This window comes from Oncorhynchus mykiss, chromosome 13, assembly GCF_013265735.2.
Source record: "Oncorhynchus mykiss isolate Arlee chromosome 13, USDA_OmykA_1.1, whole genome shotgun sequence".
Taxonomy (NCBI): domain Eukaryota; kingdom Metazoa; phylum Chordata; class Actinopteri; order Salmoniformes; family Salmonidae; genus Oncorhynchus; species Oncorhynchus mykiss.
In genome coordinates, this window is record NC_048577.1 from 70,603,143 (window position 1) to 70,624,781 (window position 21,639).

At 46.9% G+C, this 21,639-nt stretch overlaps 1 protein-coding gene across 2 annotated transcripts; it reads left to right on the plus strand.

The window, feature by feature from the left end:
* Positions 1–1,975: 1,975 nt before the first annotated feature.
* Positions 1,976–21,594, plus strand: LOC110539051 (nuclear distribution protein nudE homolog 1). 2 transcript variants are annotated; one of them, XM_036942063.1, is made up of 9 exons: positions 1,976–2,217; positions 3,349–3,489; positions 3,596–3,749; positions 13,811–13,959; positions 14,229–14,365; positions 15,393–15,644; positions 15,746–15,831; positions 18,362–18,513; positions 20,029–21,594. In XM_036942063.1, exons 2-9 carry the CDS (start codon positions 3,404–3,406, stop codon positions 20,075–20,077), a joined length of 1,065 nt encoding a protein of 354 aa, XP_036797958.1. In that variant the 5' UTR covers positions 1,976–2,217; positions 3,349–3,403; the 3' UTR covers positions 20,078–21,594. The 2 variants fall into 2 exon arrangements, with proteins under 2 accessions (XP_036797958.1, XP_036797957.1); XM_036942062.1 differs by having other exon boundaries at positions 1,976–2,213.
* The last annotated feature ends 45 nt before the right edge of the window (positions 21,595–21,639 follow it).

The window sequence follows — 21,639 nt, forward strand, 5'->3', positions numbered from 1 at the left end:
CATGGTTAGCAGATGTTATTAGTCAAATACACATAGTTAGCAGATGTTATTGGTCAAATACACATAGTTAGCAGATGTTATTGCGAGTGTAGCGAAATGGGCCTTTGCATTGCACACATGTAGCCTGCATTTCTACCTTGGTATGTCAGGGTGGGAAATGTGAATTGGGCCAAGTTTGAGGGTAATAATGCATTTAGGTTCTAGTTTATTGAGATGCGTGAATACACCACACCAAAATATGGATTTTATGGCTGTTTTTAAAACGAATTTCCTCTAATTCTACGTAGTAATGATTTAATTTCACTACTTAATCAATTGATTTGATGATTACGTCTATGCACATAAATTAGATGATAGTTAACCTCTGTGTTTTTATTTTATTCTGTAATAGGGTATATTGTAACCATGTGTTCAAGCTAATCAAATAAAAATTGATTTCGCGCTGACCTTTTAGAACCACGAAGGGCGCTCCAAACCTTTAAAAAAAATAACCCTCAACATCTGTTGCTTTACGGCTTAATAGTCCTGCTCATCACTTATTGATACAAACAAGAAGATGATCACTTCTCACAAAGGTGCTCGTTTAGTAAAGTTAGATCAAAGCGGGAATCAATGTCTTGTAAAATCACAATGATTCATTGGTAGCCGATTTTACTTGACAAAACCAAATATAATAGCGTAGCATAGTAGGCCCGTTACTGTTACACCAAACACACCACATTTCTATCGAGATTTTAGGATGGTGAAGCTGAAAAGTGGAAAAATATAAAAAATATTGCCCAAACTCAAAAGAGCCACTAGGCCGGATATATATGCTTCGATTGAAACTAGAATACACGAAAGGCTAACACTTAGTTAACACCGTCTGCTGTAGTTCGCTCACGAAACTGTCATTCAAGAAGGTAGAAATCCATATTCCCATGAAAACTGATTGAGATCAATCAAACGATTGGCATGCAGATGCCGTTTCACCGGTAAAAACTTGAAGAATTACGATTCACGATTGACAGTGATGACGGCCTATTCGTTTTAATTAGGTATGTCTAACTTGGTGTTTTAAGGGTAGTAACAATAAAAACATGTTATTGATACAATATGTGTGGGCCTGGTCAGACGTTGCTAATGGAGGATGCATTTTATGCGTATTCTATAACAGGGCTCACCATCCCTGCTTCTGGAGAGCTATCTTCCTGTAGGTTTTCACTACAACCCTAATCTAGCGCACCTGATTCTAATAATTTGCTGGTTTATAAGATTAATCAGGTTATTTTATTTATTTTTATTTAACCTTTATTTCACGAGGCGAGTCAGTTGAGAACAAATTCATTCAAACCCTAACCAGGACGACGCTGGGCCAATTGCGCGCTGCCCTATGGGACTCCCAATCATGTCCGGATGTGATAAAGCCTGGAATCGAACCAAGGTCTGTAATGACCCCTGTAGCACTGCGCCACTCGGGAGCACCAGGCTAGTTACAACTGGGGTAGCAGTGAATCCTTACAGCACGGTGGAGCACCAGGGTTGGAGAGCCCTGTAATGATAGGTTACATCTGTCGGTACAAACTTTGATTAAGGAAATTATGACGTCTTTACATCTTTTTTGGGGGGGGGGCTCCCTCACATAAAAAAATAGCACTAGATATAAATTTGGGTTTTTCTCGAAGTTGCCACGTGCGTCCTATCGGTGCATTTGTAACAACCTAACCATTACAAAACTTTATTAGATCATATAAGCCTTACGTAGCAAATGAGCAATTACATATTTTGTTTACCAAATTCAACACTCATTGACCTCCAATACAAACATTTTCTTGGACAGATTTTGTGCGGAGTAAAACCTCTCGCTTCGCCTCTTCCTCTCTGCTTAAAAGCGCATTTGATTTAACCGACCTCGTAGGCAAATCATGAACGCGATTGGCCATTCATCGCCCTACACACTTGATTGACAGTATAACCGACCAATGGTGAGCGGTTAAACTATCGCGGTGGTTGGAGGATTAGTGATGAGTCTACTTTGGACAAAAGAGAGATATATATATGCAGCCTTCGCATTGTTCTAGGTGGAAACTTTGTCACTACTTTCAGCCTAGGAATGATCTATGTAACAACATTTGCTGGATACTTCTGTTCCGTTTTGTAGCTCCGTTATAAAGGTACCGTCATCTTTCGGCACTGTTGGAGCACCGGCTGCTAGCCACCGCAAGCAATCCTAGGTAGGTTAGTATTAACTGTCAATTTACTGGGATTTAAATCGCGATGGTAACGTGAATTTATGACAGACTCGTCCGATAGTTCGATGTACAGGCAAATGATGCCGTCTGCACATATACATTTGTAACTGCATTTTGTCAATTCTGACTCTGCTTGCATTATTGTAAAATTGTCAGGAAATAAATGCCAGAGCGTAGCCACTTATTTTGACCAGAGACTACATATTGCAAGCATTAGCAATCTAACGTTATCCAGTTGACACTGCTTGTCACTGGTGTGAAGGGGAGAATACACTTCCCCTTTTGTATTCTGACCAAAGTGCAGTCTCTTTTGTTTGCTGCCTTGTTTGCTTGTTGCCAAACATCAGTTAGCAAGTACTTGAATGTACAAGTTTAGATATTGTTTACATCTTACAAACACTGCTTTTAAGACTTTGATTATGAGTAGAATGGCAATGGCTAGAAAAAAAACAAGTCATATTCCAAATTGGTCTATTTGCTTTGTTTGAATAAACATGATATTTTCATGTTCTGTTAAAATCTCCACCCCGGCACAGCCAGAAGAGGACAGGCCACCCCTCATAGCCTGGTTCCTCTCTAGGTTTCTTCCTAGGTTTTGGCTTTTCTAGGGAGTTCTGCATTGTTTGGGGTTTCAGGCTGGGTTTCTGTACAGCACTTTTGACATCGGCTGATGTAAAAATGGCTTTTTAAATAAAAATTGATGTTCATTAAGCCTTGCCGTTGTGCCTTTCTTTGCGTTCCTATAGTTTGACAGCCAGCCTATTGTCATCAGTTGACACAGACAGCGCACTCGTTAGCTAGCTAGTTGACGACGGTGATGACTTATGTCGTTGTAGTTTGCACTAAACTCCCTTTAACCCTTTTCTGCTGTCCTTTCTTGCCTGAGCACATTGTTGACTTGGAAATGCTGAATAGAGGACTCTTTATCTCTTTTGGTTGAAAAAGTATCAATAATTGTTGATCATCTAAGTTTAGCCTACTGACTCGCACCTGTTTACTGACTCTCCTTCCATTTACTGACTCTCACCTTCCATTTACTGACTCTCTCCTTCCATTTACTGACTCTCGCCTTCCTTCCTTCCATTTACTGACTCTCGCCTTCCATTTACTGACTCAGTGAGAGGAGAGGGAGAAGATCGGAGAGAGAAGAGTGACCAGTGGCGTGGGCAGAGATGGGAGAACCAGAGTCCCTTAAGTTTGTCTCTCTGGAGGAGGAGGTGGACTACTGGAAGGAACAGACGGCCAAGCACCAACAGAGGTACACACAGACAAACAAACAAACAAACAAACACACACAGAGAGAAAGGAGCAGTCTGCTCCTCTGTTACTCCACGACCACCGTCTTGACCCCTAACCTCTCCCAGGGCCGAGGAGGCGCAGGAGGAGCTGCAGGAGTTCCAGCAGATGAGTCGTGACTACGAGGTGGAGCTGGAGACTGAACTCAAGCAGTGTGAAACACAGAACCGAGAACTCGTCACACAGAACAACAGGCTACACACGGAACTAGAGAACTACAAGGTATGCTTGGAAAATAAAAGAGAGCCGAAACACTCTAGGAGTTCAGATGCAAAAATGTAATTACCAACGATTCGACAGCCAAGCGGTCTTCATCAGGCTATATACAGTAGTGAGGCTACATACAGACACCGGTTAGTCAGGCTGATTGAGGTAGTATGTAGATCTGGTTAAAGTGACTGCATATATGATAAACAGAGAGTAGCAGCAGCGTAAAAGAGGGGTGGTTGGACACAATGCAGATAGCCCGGTTAGCCAATGTGCAGGAGCACTGGTTGGTCGGGCCAATTGAGGTAGTATGTACATGAATGTATATTTATAGTGACTATGCATATATGATAAACAGAGAACAGCAGCAGCGTAAAAAGAGGGGTGGGGGGGGGGCACTCAATGCAAATAGTCTGGGTAGCCATTTGATTACCTGTTCAGGGGTCTTATGGCTTGGGGGTAAACACTGTTGAGAAGCCTTTTTGTCCTAGACTTGGCACTCTGGTACCGCTTGCAATGCGGTAGTAGAGAGAACAGTCTATGACTGAGGTGGCTGGGGTCTTTGACAATTTTTAGGGCCTTCCTTTGACACTGCCTGGTGTAGAGGTCCTGGATGGCAGGCAGCGTAGCCCCAGTGACGTACTGGGCCGTACGCACTACCCTCTGTAGTGCCTTGCGGTCAGAGGCCGAGCAATTGCTGTACCAGGCAGTGATGCAACCAGTCAGGATGCTCTCGATGTTGCAGCTGTAGAACCTTTTGAGGATCTCAGGACCCATGCCAAATCTTTTTAGTTTCCTGAGGGGGAATAGGCTTTGTTGTGCCCTCTTCACGACTGTCTTGGTGTTTGGACCATTCTAGTTTGTTGTTGATGTGGACACCAAGGAACTTGAAGCTCTCAACCTGCTCCACTACAGCCTCGTCGATGAGAATGGGGGCGTGCTCGGTCCTCCTTTTCCTATAGTCCACAATAATCTCCTTAGTCTTGGTTATGTTGAGGGATAGGTTGTTATTCTGGCACCACCCAGCCAGTTCTCTGACTTCCTCCCTATAGGCTGTCTCGTCGTTGTCGGTGATCAGGCCTACCACTTGTTGTGTCATCTGCAAACCTAATGATGGTGTTGGAGTCATGCCTGGCCATGCAGTCGTGGGTGAACAGGGAGTACAAGAGGGGACTGAGCATGCACCCCTGGGGCGCTCCAGTGTTGAGGATCAGCGTGGCAGATGTGTTGCTACCTACCCTCACCACCTTGGGGCGGCCCGTCAGGAAGTCCAGGATCCAGTTGCAGAGGGAGGTGTTTAGTCCCAGTATCCTTAGCTTAGTGATGAGTCAGCAAGAGGGTTTTGAATTCAATCTGGAATGAGACTGAGAGCCAGTACAGAGATGCCAGGATGGAGGTGTTGAGATGGGGAGCCAGGATGGAGGTGATGTGGTGGTGTTGAGATGGGGAGCCAGGTTGGAGGTGATGTGATGGTGTTGAGACGGAGAGCCAGGATGGAGGTGATGTGGTGGTGTTGAGATGGGGAGCCAGGATGGAGGTGATGTGGTGGTGTTGAGATGGGGAGCCAAGATTGAGATGATGTGGTGGTGTTGAGATGGGGAGCCAGGATTGAGGTGATGTGGTGGTGTTGAGATGGGGAGCCAGGATGGAGGTGATGTGGTGGTGTTGAGATGGGGAGCAAGGATGGAGGTGATGTGGTGGTGTTGAGATGGGGAGCCAGGATGGAGGTGATGTGGTGGTGTTGAGATGGGGAGCCAGGAGACTCCTGCCAGGGATCCAGGTGAACACTGTGTTGTAGTAGTCCTGGAGACTCCTGCCAGGGATCCTGGGTGAACACTGTGTTGTAGTAGTCCTGGAGACTCCTGCCAGGGATCCCGGTGAACACTGTGTTGTAGTAGTCCTGGAGACTCCTGCCAGGGATCCTGGGTGAACACTGTGTTGTAGTAGTCCTGGAGACTCCTGCCAGGGATCCCGGTGAACACTGTGTTGTAGTAGTCCAGCCTTGAGGAGATAAAGGCCTGGACCAGCTTCTCTGCATCAGACTGAGTGAGGGGTGGGACTGAGTTTGGTCAATGTTCTTGAGGTGATAGAATGACGTTCCACACTTTTGTTTGATGCGGCTGTCAAAGGTCAGGGAGGAATGGAGCAGACTGGAACCTGAGGGGGACAGAAGGATGTTCTGTCCTGCAATGGTGAGGTGTGTTATTGGTGCATGCTGGACCTGGTGGGGGCTGCCAACTAGTAGGGCTTTGGTTTTGCTGCTGTTCAGTTGAAGGACGTTTTGCTTCATCCATGCCCTCATCTCTCCTCCTCAAGGCAGGTGTTCAGACGAGCACATGCATCAGAGGGACTTGGGTGGCCGTTTATACCTACAGCTGGGTGTCAACAGCATAGGGTGGGGTGGTCGACCGTGTCAAGAGCTGCACGCAAGTCCAGGAGGATCTGGAGACTGCCTGCATCAGCCGCCATCAGCAGGTCATTGGTGACCCTGAGTAGGGCTGTTCTTCAGTGCTGTGGGCCAGAAACTTGACTGGAACTTCTCAAAATGGTTCTTCTGATATAGATGGCCTTGAAGCTGTACATAAACCACTTTTTTTCCCCCAACACTTTAGAAAGAAAGGAGAAGTTGGATATTGGCCTGTAATTGGCCAGTACTTCTGGGTCCGGGGCCGGGCTTCAGAAGGGGGCTGTTGACAGTGGTCTTAAAAGGATGGTGAGGCCCAAGTTTCTGAGACGTTCCAGGATGCAGCCAATGGATTTAATATTTTTCTGTTCTTGGATGTGACATCCCTCCCACCTCTGTCTGCCGAATTCTTTCTCTTTGTTCTTGTTATCCTTAATAGGATGTTGGTGGGTGGAGCTGTGAGGGTCATCAGTGAAATGGGACACACCTGGGCCCGGTGTGTCCAGGGGATAAATACACATCCCATTCATTGAGGAGACTCTCTCCATGCAGACACACTGTTATGTTTTGGTTGTGGCATTTTGTGGTTTTGTTTTTGGCACCTCTCAACACCCCTCATTATCACCATCTCTGCATGCAACCACTCACTTACACTACTGATAACTGACTACACACACCATTGTTAATTGTGTATATAGTTTACTTTTAGTTAATAAATATATTTGTGTTATTCCTTATCTCCACGTTGTTTCCCTCTTTGTTATGGGCTATGAGCCGGTTTGTGACATGGAGTTAACCAGGGAGCTGAGTGAGCGAACGTGATGTCCTGTGTTTTTATGGAGGCGTGGAGGTCAAGCACAATGCTCAGGGGTTGGTTGTAGAACTCCACAATTTCATCCACTGACAGGCTGGCTGGGTCGATGGTTTTTTCTCTAGTTCTGGAAACGTCTGCGATGCTTGGACTTGGTTGGGGGGGGGGGGGGGGATGTCAAGTCCAGGGAGACAACCTTGTGGTCAGGCACACTGAGGTCATAGACCTGCATGTTGTTGATGGGGTCAGTGATGACCAGGTCAAGTATGTGCCCACGGAGGGGGGGGGGGGGGAGACGACGACGACGACGACGACATCAACAAGTTGCTTCAGGTCAAGACAGTCAATCTCTCAGCAGCAGAGTGACATGAGGGAGAGTCGACGTGGATATTGAGTTTGGCTTTTACGGCCAAGACATTCCAAAGAGCACAGTTCAGGCAAGGGCAGGAGGGACTGTTTTCAATGTTCCACAACGTTTTGCTACTGAACGTGGCCCGGGTCTGTCTGATGCAACGCCTGCCGTCCCAGGTGTATTTGAATAGGTATTTTCCTATCAGTCAGTTGACAGTTTGGGCCAGTGTTAATGAGCCTGCTATCTCTGAGGATGATAGGGAGGCTGCTGGTCTAAAGAACTCTCCATGGGACAGGTGTGTGTGTGTGTGTGTGTGTGTGTGTATGAGGGACTATATTCATCACAAGAGGTGAGCACTCCAGACCTCCCGAGGCAGAGAAAAGATTCAGCAGTTATTTGACTCATTTTGCCATGAGGCAGAGAACAGTTAGCAGATTACCGCTAATTTATTGCTATTGTACACATTTTGCCGTAGGGTGGAGAGAAACGTTGGCAGTTTTTAATATGATATCTGAGTGAGTTACTAACAAAATCAGTAGTTAGACATCTAGCAGCCAACTAAGTTACAATAAAACTAAATATATTCCTGACACAGGCTAATTAAGTGACTCAGTAGGTAGAATCTGTCACCAATTGGAGGAAACCTGTCTGTATTTAAAACAAATATTACTGAAACTTCCTCTTTCCATCACAGCTGTCAGGATGTTTTTTATTTTTTTATTTTTTTTTGTCTTCAGTATGTTTCATAACCGTGGATTGAAAGGTGGTTCGGGGAAGGAAAAGGGGGATACCTAGTCAGTAGTTCAACTGAAATGTCTTCTTCATGCAACCCTCTGATTCAGAGGTACGGGGCGTTGGTGCACGCCTGGCTGTGCTTGAGGTGACGTCACTTTGGAACCGCTGACGATGTCTGGCTCTCACTTCCTGATGGATGTACTTCCTGTGACACGCTGCCAGCGGTTGAGTCAGACAGGAAGTTACAAAAGCTATAGCATCCTGTCTATATCTGTTACCAAACTTGGGCTGTGTGTGAAAAGGTACTAGCTGTCAAAAATCTTGTTTCCTCTCAAAGCTCATTAGAAGGAGGGAGGGACTTTGGATCCCCTCCTCCAATGAGCTTTGAGAGAAATTGAGGAAGCAAAGATTAGACTGCAGGCCCATTAGACTGACATGGCTACTGGTTAACGTGAGTATTTTGCATGCAGAGATAATTGAGATGGTGCAGAAATTTAAGTCGGCTAGTCTTGTCATCCGGTCATTTCCCTAACAAACTGTCAGGTCAGGCGGAACTGCTGGCTGTTATCCATCTTTCCTGGGAACACTTGACTGTTTATTTCATATACCCTGTGTAATGGAAGATATTCTGTGTTGTCTTGATGAATATGGCCTAACTAACAGTCTGCTGGATTCATACACTACCACACCCTGTTGTTGTTCTACACCGCCCTCGCCCTGTTGTTGTTCTACACCGCCCTCGCCCTGTTGTTGTTCTACACCACCATCGCCCTGTTGTTGTTCTACACCACCATCGCCCTGTTGTTGTTCTACATCGCCCTGTTGTTGTTCTACACCACCATCTCCCTGTTGTTGTTCTACATCGCCCTGTTGTTGTTCTACATCGCCCTGTTGTTCTACACCGCCCTGTTGTTGTTCTACACCACTACATACACTGTTGTTGTTGTTCTACATCGCCCTGTTGTTCTACATCGCCCTGTTGTTCTACATCGCCCTGTTGTTGTTCTACACCGCCCTGTTGTTGTTCTACACCGCCCTGTTGTTGTTGTTCTACACCGCCCTGTTGTTGTTGTTCTACACCGCCCTGTTGTTGTTGTTCTACACCGCCCTGTTGTTGTTGTTCTACACCGCCCTGTTGTTGTTGTTCTACACCGCCCTGTTGTTCTACACCGCCTTGTTGTTCTACACCGCCCTGTTGTTGTTCTACACCGCCTTGTTGTTCTACACCGCCCTGTTGTTGTTCTACACCGCCCTGTTGTTGTTCTACACCTCCACCGCCCTGTTGTTGTTGTTCTACACCACCATCGCCCTGTTGTTGTTCTACATCGCCCTGTTGTTCTACACCGCCCTGTTGTTGTTCTACACCACTACATACACTGTTGTTGTTCTACATCGACCTGTTGTTGTTGTTCTACACCGCCCTGTTGTTGTTGTTCTACACCGCCCTGTTGTTGTTGTTCTACACCGCCCTGTTGTTGTTCTACACCGCCCTGTTGTTCTACACCGCCCTGTTGTTCTACACCGCCCTGTTGTTGTTCTACACCACTACATACACTGTTGTTGTTCTACATCGCCCTGTTGTTGTTGTTCTACACCGCCCTGTTGTTGTTGTTCTACACCGCCCTGTTGTTGTTGTTCTACACCGCCCTGTTGTTGTTCTACACCGCCCTGTTGTTGTTCTACATCGCCCTGTTGTTCTACACCACCATCGCCCTGTTGTTGTTGTTCTACATCGCCCTGTTGTTGTTCTACATCGCCCTGTTGTTGTTCTACATCGCCCTGTTGTTGTTCTACACCACCATCACCCTGTTGTTGTTCTACATCGCCCTGTTGTTGTTCTACACCACCACCGCCCTGTTGTTCTACACCACCACCGCCCTGTTGTTGTTCTACACCGCCCTGTTGTTGTTGTTCTACACCGCCCTCGCCCTGTTGTTGTTCTACATCGCCCTCGCCCTGTTGTTGTTCTACACCGCCCTCGCCCTGTTGTTGTTCTACATCGCCCTCGCCCTGTTGTTGTTCTACATCGCCCTGTTGTTCTACACCGCCCTGTTGTTGTTCTACACCACTACATACACTGTTGTTGTTGTTCTACATCTCCCTGTTGTTGTTGTTCTACATCGCCCTGTTGTTGTTGTTCTACACCGCCCTGTTGTTGTTCTACACCGCCCTGTTGTTCTACACCGCCCTGTTGTTCTACACCGCCCTGTTGTTCTACACCGCCCTGTTGTTCTACACCGCCCTGTTGTTCTACACCGCCCTGTTGTTGTTCTACACCGCCCTGTTGTTGTTGTTCTACACCGCCCTGTTGTTGTTGTTCTACATCGCCCTGTTGTTCTACACCGCCCTGTTGTTGTTCTACACCACTACATACACTGTTGTTGTTCTACATCGACCTGTTGTTGTTCTACACCGCCCTGTTGTTGTTGTTCTACACCGCCCTGTTGTTGTTGTTCTACACCGCCCTGTTGTTGTTGTTCTACATCGCCCTGTTGTTGTTGTTCTACATCGCCCTGTTGTTCTACACCACCACCGCCCTGTTGTTGTTCTACACCACCACCGCCCTGTTGTTGTTCTACATCGCCCTGTTGTTGTTCTACATCGCCCTGTTGTTGTTCTACATCGCCCTGTTGTTCTACACCGCACTGTTGTTGTTGTTCTACATCGCCCTGTTGTTGTTGTTCTACATCGCCCTGTTGTTGTTCTACACCGCCCTGTTGTTGTTCTACACCGCCCTGTTGTTGTTCTACACCGCCCTGTTGTTCTACACCGCCCTGTTGTTGTTGTTCTACATCGCCCTGTTGTTGTTCTACACCGCCCTGTTGTTGTTGTTCTACACCGCCTTGTTGTTGTTGTTCTACACCGCCCTGTTGTTGTTCTGCATCGCCCTGTTGTTGTTCTACACCGCCCTGTTGTTGTTCTACACCGCCCTGTTGTTGTTCTACACCGCCCTGTTGTTGTTCTACACCACCATCGCCCTGCTGTTGTTCTACACCACCACCGCCCTGTTGTTCTACATCGCCCTGTTGTTGTTCTACACCACCATCGCCCTGTTGTTGTTCTACACCACCATCGCCCTGTTGTTGTTCTACATCGCCCTGTTGTTGTTCTACACCACCACCGCCCTGTTGTTGTTCTACACCGCCCTGTTGTTGTTCTACACCACCACCGCCCTGTTGTTGTTCTACACCACCACCGCCCTGTTGTTGTTCTACACCGCCCTGTTGTTGTTGTTCTACACCGCCCTGTTGTTGTGCGGTGTTGTTGTTCTACACCGCCCTGTTGTTGTTGTTCTACACCGCCCTGTTGTTGTTGTTGTTGTTCTACACCACCACCGCCCTGTTGTTGTTGTTCTGCACCGCCCTGTTGTTGTTGTTCTACACCGCCCTGTTGTTGTTGTTCTACACCGCCCTGTTGTTGTTGTTCTACATCGCCCTGTTGTTGTTGTTCTACATCGCCCTGTTGTTCTACATCGCCCTGTTGTTGTTCTACACCACCACCGCCCTGTTGTTGTTCTACATCGCCCTGTTGTTGTTCTACATCGCCCTGTTGTTGTTCTACACCACCATCGCCCTGTTGTTCTACACCACCATCGCCCTGTTGTTGTTCTACATCGCCTTGTTGTTGTTCTACACCGCCCTGTTGTTGTTCTACACCACCACCGCCCTGTTTTTGTTCTACACCACCACCGCCCTGTTGTTGTTGTTCTACACCACCACCGCCCTGTTGTTCTACACCGCCCTGTTGTTGTTGTTCTACACCACCATCGCCCTGTTGTTGTTGTTCTACATCGCCCTGTTGTTCTACACCACCACCGCCCTGTTGTTGTTCTACATTGCCCTGTTGTTGTTCTACATTGCCCTGTTGTTGTTCTACATTGCCCTGTTGTTGTTCTACATCGCCCTGTTGTTGTTCTACACCGCCCTGTTGTTGTTGTTCTACACCGCCCTGTTGTTGTTGTTCTACACCACCATCGCCCTGTTGTTGTTCAACACCACCACCGCCCTGTTGTTGTTCTACATCGCCCCCGTCCTGTTGTTGTTCTTCTACATCGCCCTGTTGTTGTTGTTCTACATCGCCCTGTTGTTCTACATCGCCCTGTTCTACATCGCCCTGTTGTTCTATACCGCCCTGTTGTTCTATACCGCCCTGTTGTTCTATACCGCCCCGTTGTTCTACACCGCCCTGTTGTTGTTCTACACCACCACACCCTGTTGTTGTTCTACATCACCACACCCTGTTGTTGTTCTACATCGCCCTGTTGTTGTTGTTCTACACCACCACGCCCTGTTGTTGTTCTACACCACCATCTCCCTGTTGTTGTTGTTCTACACCACCATCGCCCTGTTGTTGTTCTACATCGCCCTGTTGTTGTTCTACACCACCACACCCTGTTGTTGTTCTACATCGCCCTGTTGTTGTTCTACACCACCATCGCCCTGTTGTTGTTCTACATCGCCCTGTTGTTGTTCTACACCACCACACCCTGTTGTTGTTCTACACCACCACACCCTGTTGTTGTTCTACATCGCCCTGTTGTTGTTCTACACCACCATCGCCCTGTTGTTGTTCTACATCGCCCTGTTGTTCTACATCACCATCGCTCTCTGTTGTTGTTCTACACCACAGGACTCGACTGTGGAGGCCAGAACAACACGACTCGATTTATAAAGATACTATATATGCGTCCCCTTTTCCCCATATAGTGTACTGCTATGGAACAGGGCCCATACTCCTTGGTTCCACATTTGGAACACATAGATTGGCCTCAGACAAACTCACCTGATTTAAACTCATTGAGGGCTTGATGATTAGTTGACAAGTTAAATCAGGTGAGTTTGTCCAGGGCTACATAAAAAATGTGTTGTTGGGGTACTGGAGGACCAGCGTTGGGGGTACTGGAGGACCAGGGTTGGGGGTACTGGAGGACCAGCGTTGGGGGTACTGGAGGACCAGGGTTGGGGGTACTGGAGGACCAGGGTTGGGGGTACTGGAGGACCAGGGTTGGGGATACTGGAGGATCAGGGTTGGGGATACTGGAGGATCAGGGTTGGGGGTACTGGAGGATCAGGGTTGGGGGTACTGGAGGATCAGGGTTGGGGGTACTGGAGGATCAGGGTTGGGGGTACTGGAGGACCAGGGTTGGGGGTACTGGAGGACCAGGGTTGGGGGTACTGGAGGAGTTGAGAAACTCTGTGGGGTACTGGAGGACCAGGGTTGGGGGTACTGGAGGACCAGGGTTGGGGGTACTGGAGGACCAGGGTTGGGGGTACTGGAGGAGTTGAGAAACTCTATGGGGTACTGGAGGACCAGGGTTGGGGGTACTGGAGGACCAGGGTTGGGGGTACTGGAGGACCAGGGTTGGGGGTACTGGAGGACCAGGGTTGGGGGTACTGGAGGAGTTGAGAAACTCTGTGGGGTACTGGAGGACCAGGGTTGGGGGTACTGGAGGACCAGGGTTGGGGGTACTGGAGGAGTTGAGAAACTCTGTTGGGGTACTGGAGGACCAGGGTTGGGGGTACTGGAGGAGTTGAGAAACTCTGTTGGGGTAGTGGAGGACCAGGGTTGGGGGTAGTGGAGGACCAGGGTTGGGGGTAGTGGAGGACCAGGGTTGGGGGTAGTGGAGGACCAGGGTTGGGGGTAGTGGAGGACCAGGGTTGGGGGTAGTGGGGGACCAGGGTTGGGGGTAGTGGGGGACCAGTGTTGGGGGTACTGGGGGAGTTGAGAAACACAACAGTGTACTACTGTTGACCACTTCCTCCCTCCCCCTCCAGGAGAAGTATGAAAGCCAGCACTCGGAGGCGTACCGTCAGATCTCTACTCTGGAAGAAGACCTGGCTGAGACCACGGCCATCAGAGACCAGCTCCATAAATACATCAGAGAGCTGGAGCAGGCTAACGATGACCTGGAGAGATCCAAGAGGTAAGAGGGGGGTGTAACTGGAGCAGGCTAATGATGACCCGGAGAGATCCAAGAGGTAAGAGGAGGGAGGGAGAGGGAGGGGGGTGGTGTATAACTGGAGCAGGCTAACGATGACCTGGAGAGACCCCCTATATCATAAGCTCCTCTCTTATTCTCTCTGTGCTTCCTGCACCATCTCACTGGCAGGATTCTTACATAGAGAATGGTTCTTAATGATGTACACTAACTCTACCTAAACCTTTTCCTCCTCTCTGTCACTCCTCCATCAGGGCGACCATCATGTCTCTGGAGGACTTTGAACAGAGGATGAACCACGTGATAGAGAGGAATGCCTTCCTGGAGAGTGAGCTGGATGAGAAGGAGAACCTACTGGAGTCCGTTCAGAGACTGAAGGATGAAGCCAGAGGTGTGTCTAGGATCAGGATCCCCATGAGCCGACGCCGTCATGTTAGCTAATCTTCCTGGGGTCCAACACCAATTTAATAAGACATTACAAATTAAGACTTTACAAACATTTAACTAGTAGACAATACAGACAATTAAAATACCTGACAGGAAACACATTTAACAGTCAGTTGATGCTTTCTATTTCCTGTCGGGTCACATGGTCTTTACTATTTCCTGTCGGGTCACATGGTCTTTACTATTTCCTGTCCAGTCACATGGTCTTTACTATTTCCTGTCCAGTCACATGGTCTTTACTTTTTTCATGAGATATATGGATTGGTAAAGAGTTCCATTCAGCTAGGGCTCTATATAAAACTGTAGGTGTTAGAGGATTTAAGGCGGTGTGAGTCTTGTGCTGCAGGCTGGGACATCAGGCTGGGACATCAGGCTGGGACATCAGGCTGGGACAGTGTTCATGTGTCTCTGTGTTATGAATTAATGGTCCTGTCCTGGTTAACTGGCGGTCCTGTTGGTCTGGTTAACTGGTGGTCCCGTTGGCCTGGTTAACTGTTGGTCTGGTTAACTGGTGGTCCCGTTGGCCTGGTTAACTGGCATCCCGTTGGTCTGGTTAACTGGCGGTCCCGTTTAACCAGGCTAACTGGCTGTCCCGTTGGCCTGGTTAACTGGCGGTCCCGTTGGTCTGGTTAACTGTTGGTCTGGTTAACTGGCGGTCCCGTTGGTCTGGTTAACTGTTGGTCTGGTTAACTGGTGGTCCCGTTGGCCTGGTTAACTGTTGGTCTGGTTAAATGGCGGTCTGGTTAAATGGCGGTCCCATTAGCCTGGTTAACTGTTGGCCTGGTTAACTGTTGGCCTGGTTAACTGGCGGTCCCGTTGGCCTGGTTTAACTGTTGGCCAAAGGTTCCTCTCCACAGGCACAGGGGGCTAAACCAGGAATGGAATGATCCCTCAGAGCTGTGCTAGCTATGACATCATCAGTCACTTTTAAAGGGACTGGCTTTCTTACTGTCTCTATGTGTGTGTCTTAGATCTAAGACAGGAGTTGGCTGTCCAACAGAAGCAGGAAAGACGACCGTCCTTCGCTGTCACCAAAGACTCTTCCTCAGACAAGACTGAGGACAAAACATCCCTCCATACCTCCCATTCATCAACACGACCGCCCTCATCCCTCCATACCGCCCCTCCTCCTGCTCTCCCTCCATCCCTCCTCTCCACACCCTCCAGACCCCCCCACCCCTCAGCAAGCCCATTCACCACCCCCCCACCCTCTTACAGCAGAGGTGAGTGCCCCCGTGTGTGTGTTCATGTGTAAAATGTGTGTACTCATTAAATTCCCGGATCACACCAGGAGATGTAAAACTCTTTATTATTGTGTGTTCAGGCGATGGCCTATCAGGTGCTCCTCTCACCACGTCGACACGTATCTCAGCTCTCAACATCGTAGGAGAACTGCTGAGGAAAGTCGGGGTGAGATGACGTTCATTAAATGTCTGCGGTGATTGTCTTCTAATTCTAATACACATACACACACACACACACTACACAACTACCCCCCCACCTACACACTACACCAGGGGTTCTCAACCTAGGGGGCGTGCCCACCATATGGGTCGTCAACGTTTGGTGGGGGGGCGCGGGACTTTCCTTTATTTGAGGGGTAATTATTTTTACAGTTTGTGATTTGCTTATACAGATCTAAAATGATGCATAAATCCGCAACGCTTTAGGCTAGCAACAATGTAGTACAATGCTTTAGGCTAGCAACAATGTAGTAAAATGCTTTAGGCTAGCAACAATGTAGTACAATGCTTTAGGCTAGCAACAATGTAGTACAATGCTTTAGGCTAGCAACAATGTAGTACAATGCTTTAGGCTAGCAACAATGTAGTACAATGCTTTAGGCTAGCAACAATGTAGTACAATGCTTTAGGCTAGCAACAATGTAGTACAATGCTTTAGGCTAGCAACAATGTAGTAAAATGCTTTAGGCTAGCAACAATGTAGTACAATGCTTTAGGCTAGCAACAATGTAGTAAAATGCTTTAGGCTAGCAACAATGTAGTAAAATGCTTTAGGCTAGCAACAATGTAGTAAAATGCTTTAGGCTAGCAACAATGTAGTAAAATGCTTTAGGCTAGCAACAATGTAGTAAAATGCTTTAGGCTAGCAACAATGTAGTAAAATGCTTTAGGCTAGCAACAATGTAGTAAAATGCTTTAGGCTAGCAACAATGTAGTAAAATGCTTTAGGCTAGCAACAATGTAGTAAAATGCTTTAGGCTAGCAACAATGTAGTAAAATGCTTTAGGCTAGCAACAATGCAGTACAATGCTTTAGGCTAGCAACAATGTAGTAAAATGCTTTAGGCTAGCAACAATGCAGTACAATGCTTTAGGCTAGCAACAATGTAGTAAAATGCTTTAGGCTAGCAACAATGTAGTAAAATGCTTTAGGCTAGCAACAATGTAGTAAAATGCTTTAGGCTAGCAACAATGCTTTAGGCTAGCAACACGCAGTAAAATGCTTTAGGCTAGCAACAATGCAGTACAATGCTTTAGGCTAGCAACAATGCAGTACAATGCTTTAGGCTAGCAACAATGCAGTACAATGCTTTAGGCTAGCAACAATGCAGTACAATGCTTTAGGCTAGTGTAACAGTATAGCTTCCGTCCCTCTCCTCGCCCCTACCTGGGCTCGAACCAGGGACCCTCTGCACACAGACAACAGTCACCCTCGAAGCATCGTTACCCATCGCTCCACAAAAGCCACCCTTGCAGAACAACTACTTCAAAGTCTCAGAGCGAGTGGTGTCACCGATTGAAACGCTATTAGTGCGCACCCCGCTAACGAGCTAGCCATTTCACATCCGTTACACTAGCAGCAAGCAGTAAAATGCTTTAGGCTAGCAACAAGCAGTAAAATGCTTTAGGCTAGCAGCAAGCGGTAAAATGCTTTAGGCTAGCAACAAGCGGTAAAATGCTTTAGGCTAGCAGCAAGCTGTAAAACGCTTTAGGCTAGCAGCAAGCTGTAAAATACTTTAGGCTAGCAGCAAGCTGTAAAATGCTTTAGGCTAGCAACAAGCGGTAAAATGCTTTAGGCTAGCAACAAGCGGTAAAATGCTTTAGGCTAGCAGCAAGCTGTAAAATACTTTAGGCTAGCAACACGCAGTAAAATGGCAGAGGATGACGTGGCCCTGATGTACATGGGCATATATTGATTTGTCGCTATGACATTCAGAAGCTGACCTACGACCTTCTAAAGTGGAGAAGTCAGAGAAATTGGACTTTGGTTCGGAAAGTCATCTGATACAATGTGACTGTCGCTATCAATTGATCTAAATCACTTTCTGTAAAAGAGTATGCATAATTAAATTGAGGGTTAATATAAATAATTCTAATAAAACATAATTGTTCTAATTCAACATTGTTGTTGTTTTGAAGCTCATTTCAAGTCATTCTACATAGTTTGGGGATATCAGGTCTAGACTATATTTTCTAAATCTATTATTATCATTAAATATCCCATAGTTTTGTTAAACTATGTAGAATGAGTTGAAATGAGCTTCAAAACAACATGTTCAAATTAAACCAACATCAAGCTGGTGTTTATTGAATAGCCTATATTCAATTCAAGTGACATTACAAAAGGGGGTCTTGGGGAATAAAGGTTGAGAACCCCTGCTCTCCTGCCTCCCTCATACAGGTAGGGCAGGGGTTCTGTCTGCGTGATTTAACATCTGTTTCCTGTAAGTCGTACAGCTGTAACAGGAAGTCTGCTGACTGTTCTGTTCTCTCCATCTTCCTCTCTGACCACAACACTGTTCTGTCTTCCTCTCTGATCACAACACATTCATGTATATCACAACACTGTTCTGTCTTCCCCCCCTCTGATCACAACACTGTTCTGTCCCCCCCCCCCTCTGATCACGACATCACAAACACATAACATAACTGTGTGTGTGCCCTGCGGCCTGCATCCATCCGTGCCTGTGGTTTCAGAACCTGGAGTCTAAACTAGCGTCCTGTAGGGAGTTTGTCTATGAACAGTCTCCTGGTCGCAGTACCCTCTCTGGGGGACAGGGGGCGCCACCCATCCAGAGAGGCACTTCTTCTGACACACCGTCCACCACCAACGGACTCTACGAGAAAGGGTGAGGGGTTCAACTATAGCTAGCTCTACGACTAGCTCAATGACTGCATCTGAAATCCATATAGGCCCTGGTTAATAGTGGTGCACTAGGGAATAGGGTCCCATATGGCACCCTATTCCCTATAGGCCCTGGTTAATAGTGGTGGAATAGGGTCCCATATGGCACCCTAATCCCTATATGCCCTGGTTAATAGTAGTGCACTAGAGAATAGGGTCCCATATGGCACCCTAATCCCTATAGGCCCTGGTTAATAGTAGTGCACTAGGGAATAGGGTCCCATATGGCACCCTAATCCCTATAGGTCCTGGTTAATAGTAGTGCACTAGGGAATAGGGTCCCATATGGCACCCTAATCCCTATAGGCCCTGGTTAATAGTAGTGCACTAGGGAATAGGGTCCCATATGGCACCCTAATCCCTATAGGTCCTGGTTAATAGTAGTGCACTAGGGAATAGGGTGCCATTTGTTACTCAACCAATGACTTGACAATTTCATAGGCTATCTACAATTGAATCAAGTAATGTAAACAGACATGTCCTCTGTCAGGGATCTACATGCTGATCTGTGTAGTTTGTAACAGACATTTCCTCTGTCAGGGATCTACATGCTGATCTGTGTAGTTTGTAACAGACATTTCCTCTGTCAGGGATCTACATGCTGATCTGTGTAGTTTGTAACAGACATTTCCTCTGTCAGGGATCTACATGCTGATCTGTGTAGTTTGTAACAGACATTTCCTCTGTCAGGGATCTACATGCTGATCTGTGTAGTTTGTAACAGACATGTCCTCTGTCAGGGATCTACATGCTGATCTGTGTAGTTTGTAACAGACATTTCCTCTGTCAGGGATCTACATGCTGATCTGTGTAGTTTGTAACAGACATTTCCTCTGTCAGGGATCTACATGCTGATCTGTGTAGTTTGTAACAGACATTTCCTCTGTCAGGGATCTACATGCTGATCTGTGTAGTTTGTAACAGACATTTCCTCTGTCAGGGATCTACATGCTGATCTGTGTAGTTTGTAACAGACATTTCCTCTGTCAGGGATCTACATGCTGATCTGTGTAGTTTGTAACAGACATGTCCTCTGTCAGGGATCTACATGCTGATCTGTGTAGTTTGTAACAGACATGTCCTCTGTCAGGGATCTACATGCTGATCTGTGTAGTTTGTATTACATTAAACTGGAGCCTGACAGCCCAGCACACGACGGCCCATCAGAGAATAAAATGGACACTGAAGACCAAAACATACGAATAAAAAAAATCCCATTAATCGTAATGTCGTAGCCTACAACCTAATGAACAAATATAAAGCTGATTCAGTAGTCTACATGATATTAATGACCGATGATGATCCTTATTCTACAAGGCCTATTGGGGGAAGGACAGTCTGAAAATAGCCTGGGATGGAGTCCTAACAAAATGGCTGAAAATAGCCTGAGTTGAAGTCTGAAACATTATGTTAGTCGTAGTGTGCTGTTAAAGTAATCTGTTTCTGTTGTGTGTTACAGAATGGTGAAGATGTTAGACTTCGGACCAGGACCCAAAATTATTCTGTGAACCTCCCCCTCCACCCTAGCCCCACACCTCATCAACCCCTCCCTCCATATCTATCAGGGTTGTATTCACTAGACACCGAATGGTGCTAAACTGGCTGAAACGGGGAAGGACTAACTGAACTTGTCCAATAAACTGTTGTTTTTTTGTTGTTGTGCAAAACCTGTTCTGTTGCAAAACGTTTTGCTGCAGTTAGCTACAGCGTGCACTAATGAATGTGTCCCTGCCCAGCACAGTCTCCCTAGGTCACCAGGCTTGTATCCCAGCTTTCAGCTTTCAATGGGGCTTAATGTGCTAGTGTACAGCTCTCACTCTGGAATGGAATGGACCAGGATCACGGGACATCACGGAAGTGAGTCTAGAGTTCTAGAATGTCAATGAGACAGAACCTCACCCTCTAATGCAATGGAACGTCATGGAACGTCAGTGTTGACATCAACTGTTCTAGAGCGCCGTTGAGGAGCTTTTGATGACGTCACGGATCAACGGTACTCCTTCCTCTGCGCTTTACCCAGGATGCTTTGCCCTGGGGGGTCTCTTATCGAGGACTGAGTGAGGCTTCTAGGAGTGGGGCTTATGGCTCTGGCACTTTTCTGTTGGGACCAACCTGTAGCAGACCCATATGTGGTCAAAAGTAGTGTACTATCTAGGGAACAGGGTGCGACCAGTGTCTATAGGTCTCTGGTCAAAACTAGTGTACTATGTAGGGAATAGGGTGCCATTTGAGACGGCATGTGTATTGTTACATTTGATGTGTTCTGTTTTTGTTCCTTTTGTTGTTTTATGGAGGAAGAAGTCTTACTGGAACGAACGCTTATCCACACAATAATGATTAATATTTAAAAAAGTATATATTTTACTTCACTTGAATTACACCCCATTGTTTTGTCTACCAATGTTTGAATAATAATGCGGTGACTGAACAGTGACACCTACTGGTTAAGGACAGGAAGTGGAAGGAGTGTTAAGAGGGTAAGGAGTAGGGTTGCTAAATTCTGGTAACTGTCCCCAAAAATACTCTGGTTTTCCAGAAATCCTGGTTGTAAAGATTCCCAGAACCAGGGTGTAGTAAGCAGGGAATCTGGAATCCTTCAGCCAGGATTTTTGGGAAAAAAATAGGACATCTTGGGACTAGTCAGAAGGAAAGTTGGCGTAGAAGGTTTTGGTGAGGAATAGATATACTTTGCACTTTTTTACTGCAGGTTCAGGATCAGATGTTGTCCCTCTAATGGTTAAGGGTGGGGATTGGGGTTAGGATAATCTGATCCTAGATCTGTGGGTGATTGGTTAGGTTGAGGAATGTGTTCGGCATAGAGAGGGCTTCTGTGACAGCATGGGCGGCGCCATTGAGGGATTTCTCAATTTTAAAGTAGTCCATTTCTTCTTCAACGGTAAAGCGAAGGTTGGTGATTTACTGCCCCCTGGAGGGTGTTGTCTGAACTGGTATAAAGACAAGGTTGGTGATATACTGCCCCCTGGAGGGTGTTGTCTGAACGGGTATAAAGACAATGTTGGTGATTTACTGCCCCTTGGAGGGTGTTGTCTGAACAGGTATAAAGACAAGG

Bases quoted from the DNA above. Each gene is read 5' to 3' on its own strand.
- LOC110539051 (XM_036942063.1), top strand. From the start codon at position 3,404: ATGGGAGAACCAGAGTCCCTTAAGTTTGTCTCTCTGGAGGAGGAGGTG. The intron at 13,960-14,228 runs GTAAGAGGGGGG...CTCCTCCATCAG, and splicing joins GACCTGGAGAGATCCAAGAG to GGCGACCATCATGTCTCTGG. The intron at 15,645-15,745 runs GTGAGTGCCCCC...TTGTGTGTTCAG, and splicing joins CCCACCCTCTTACAGCAGAG to GCGATGGCCTATCAGGTGCT.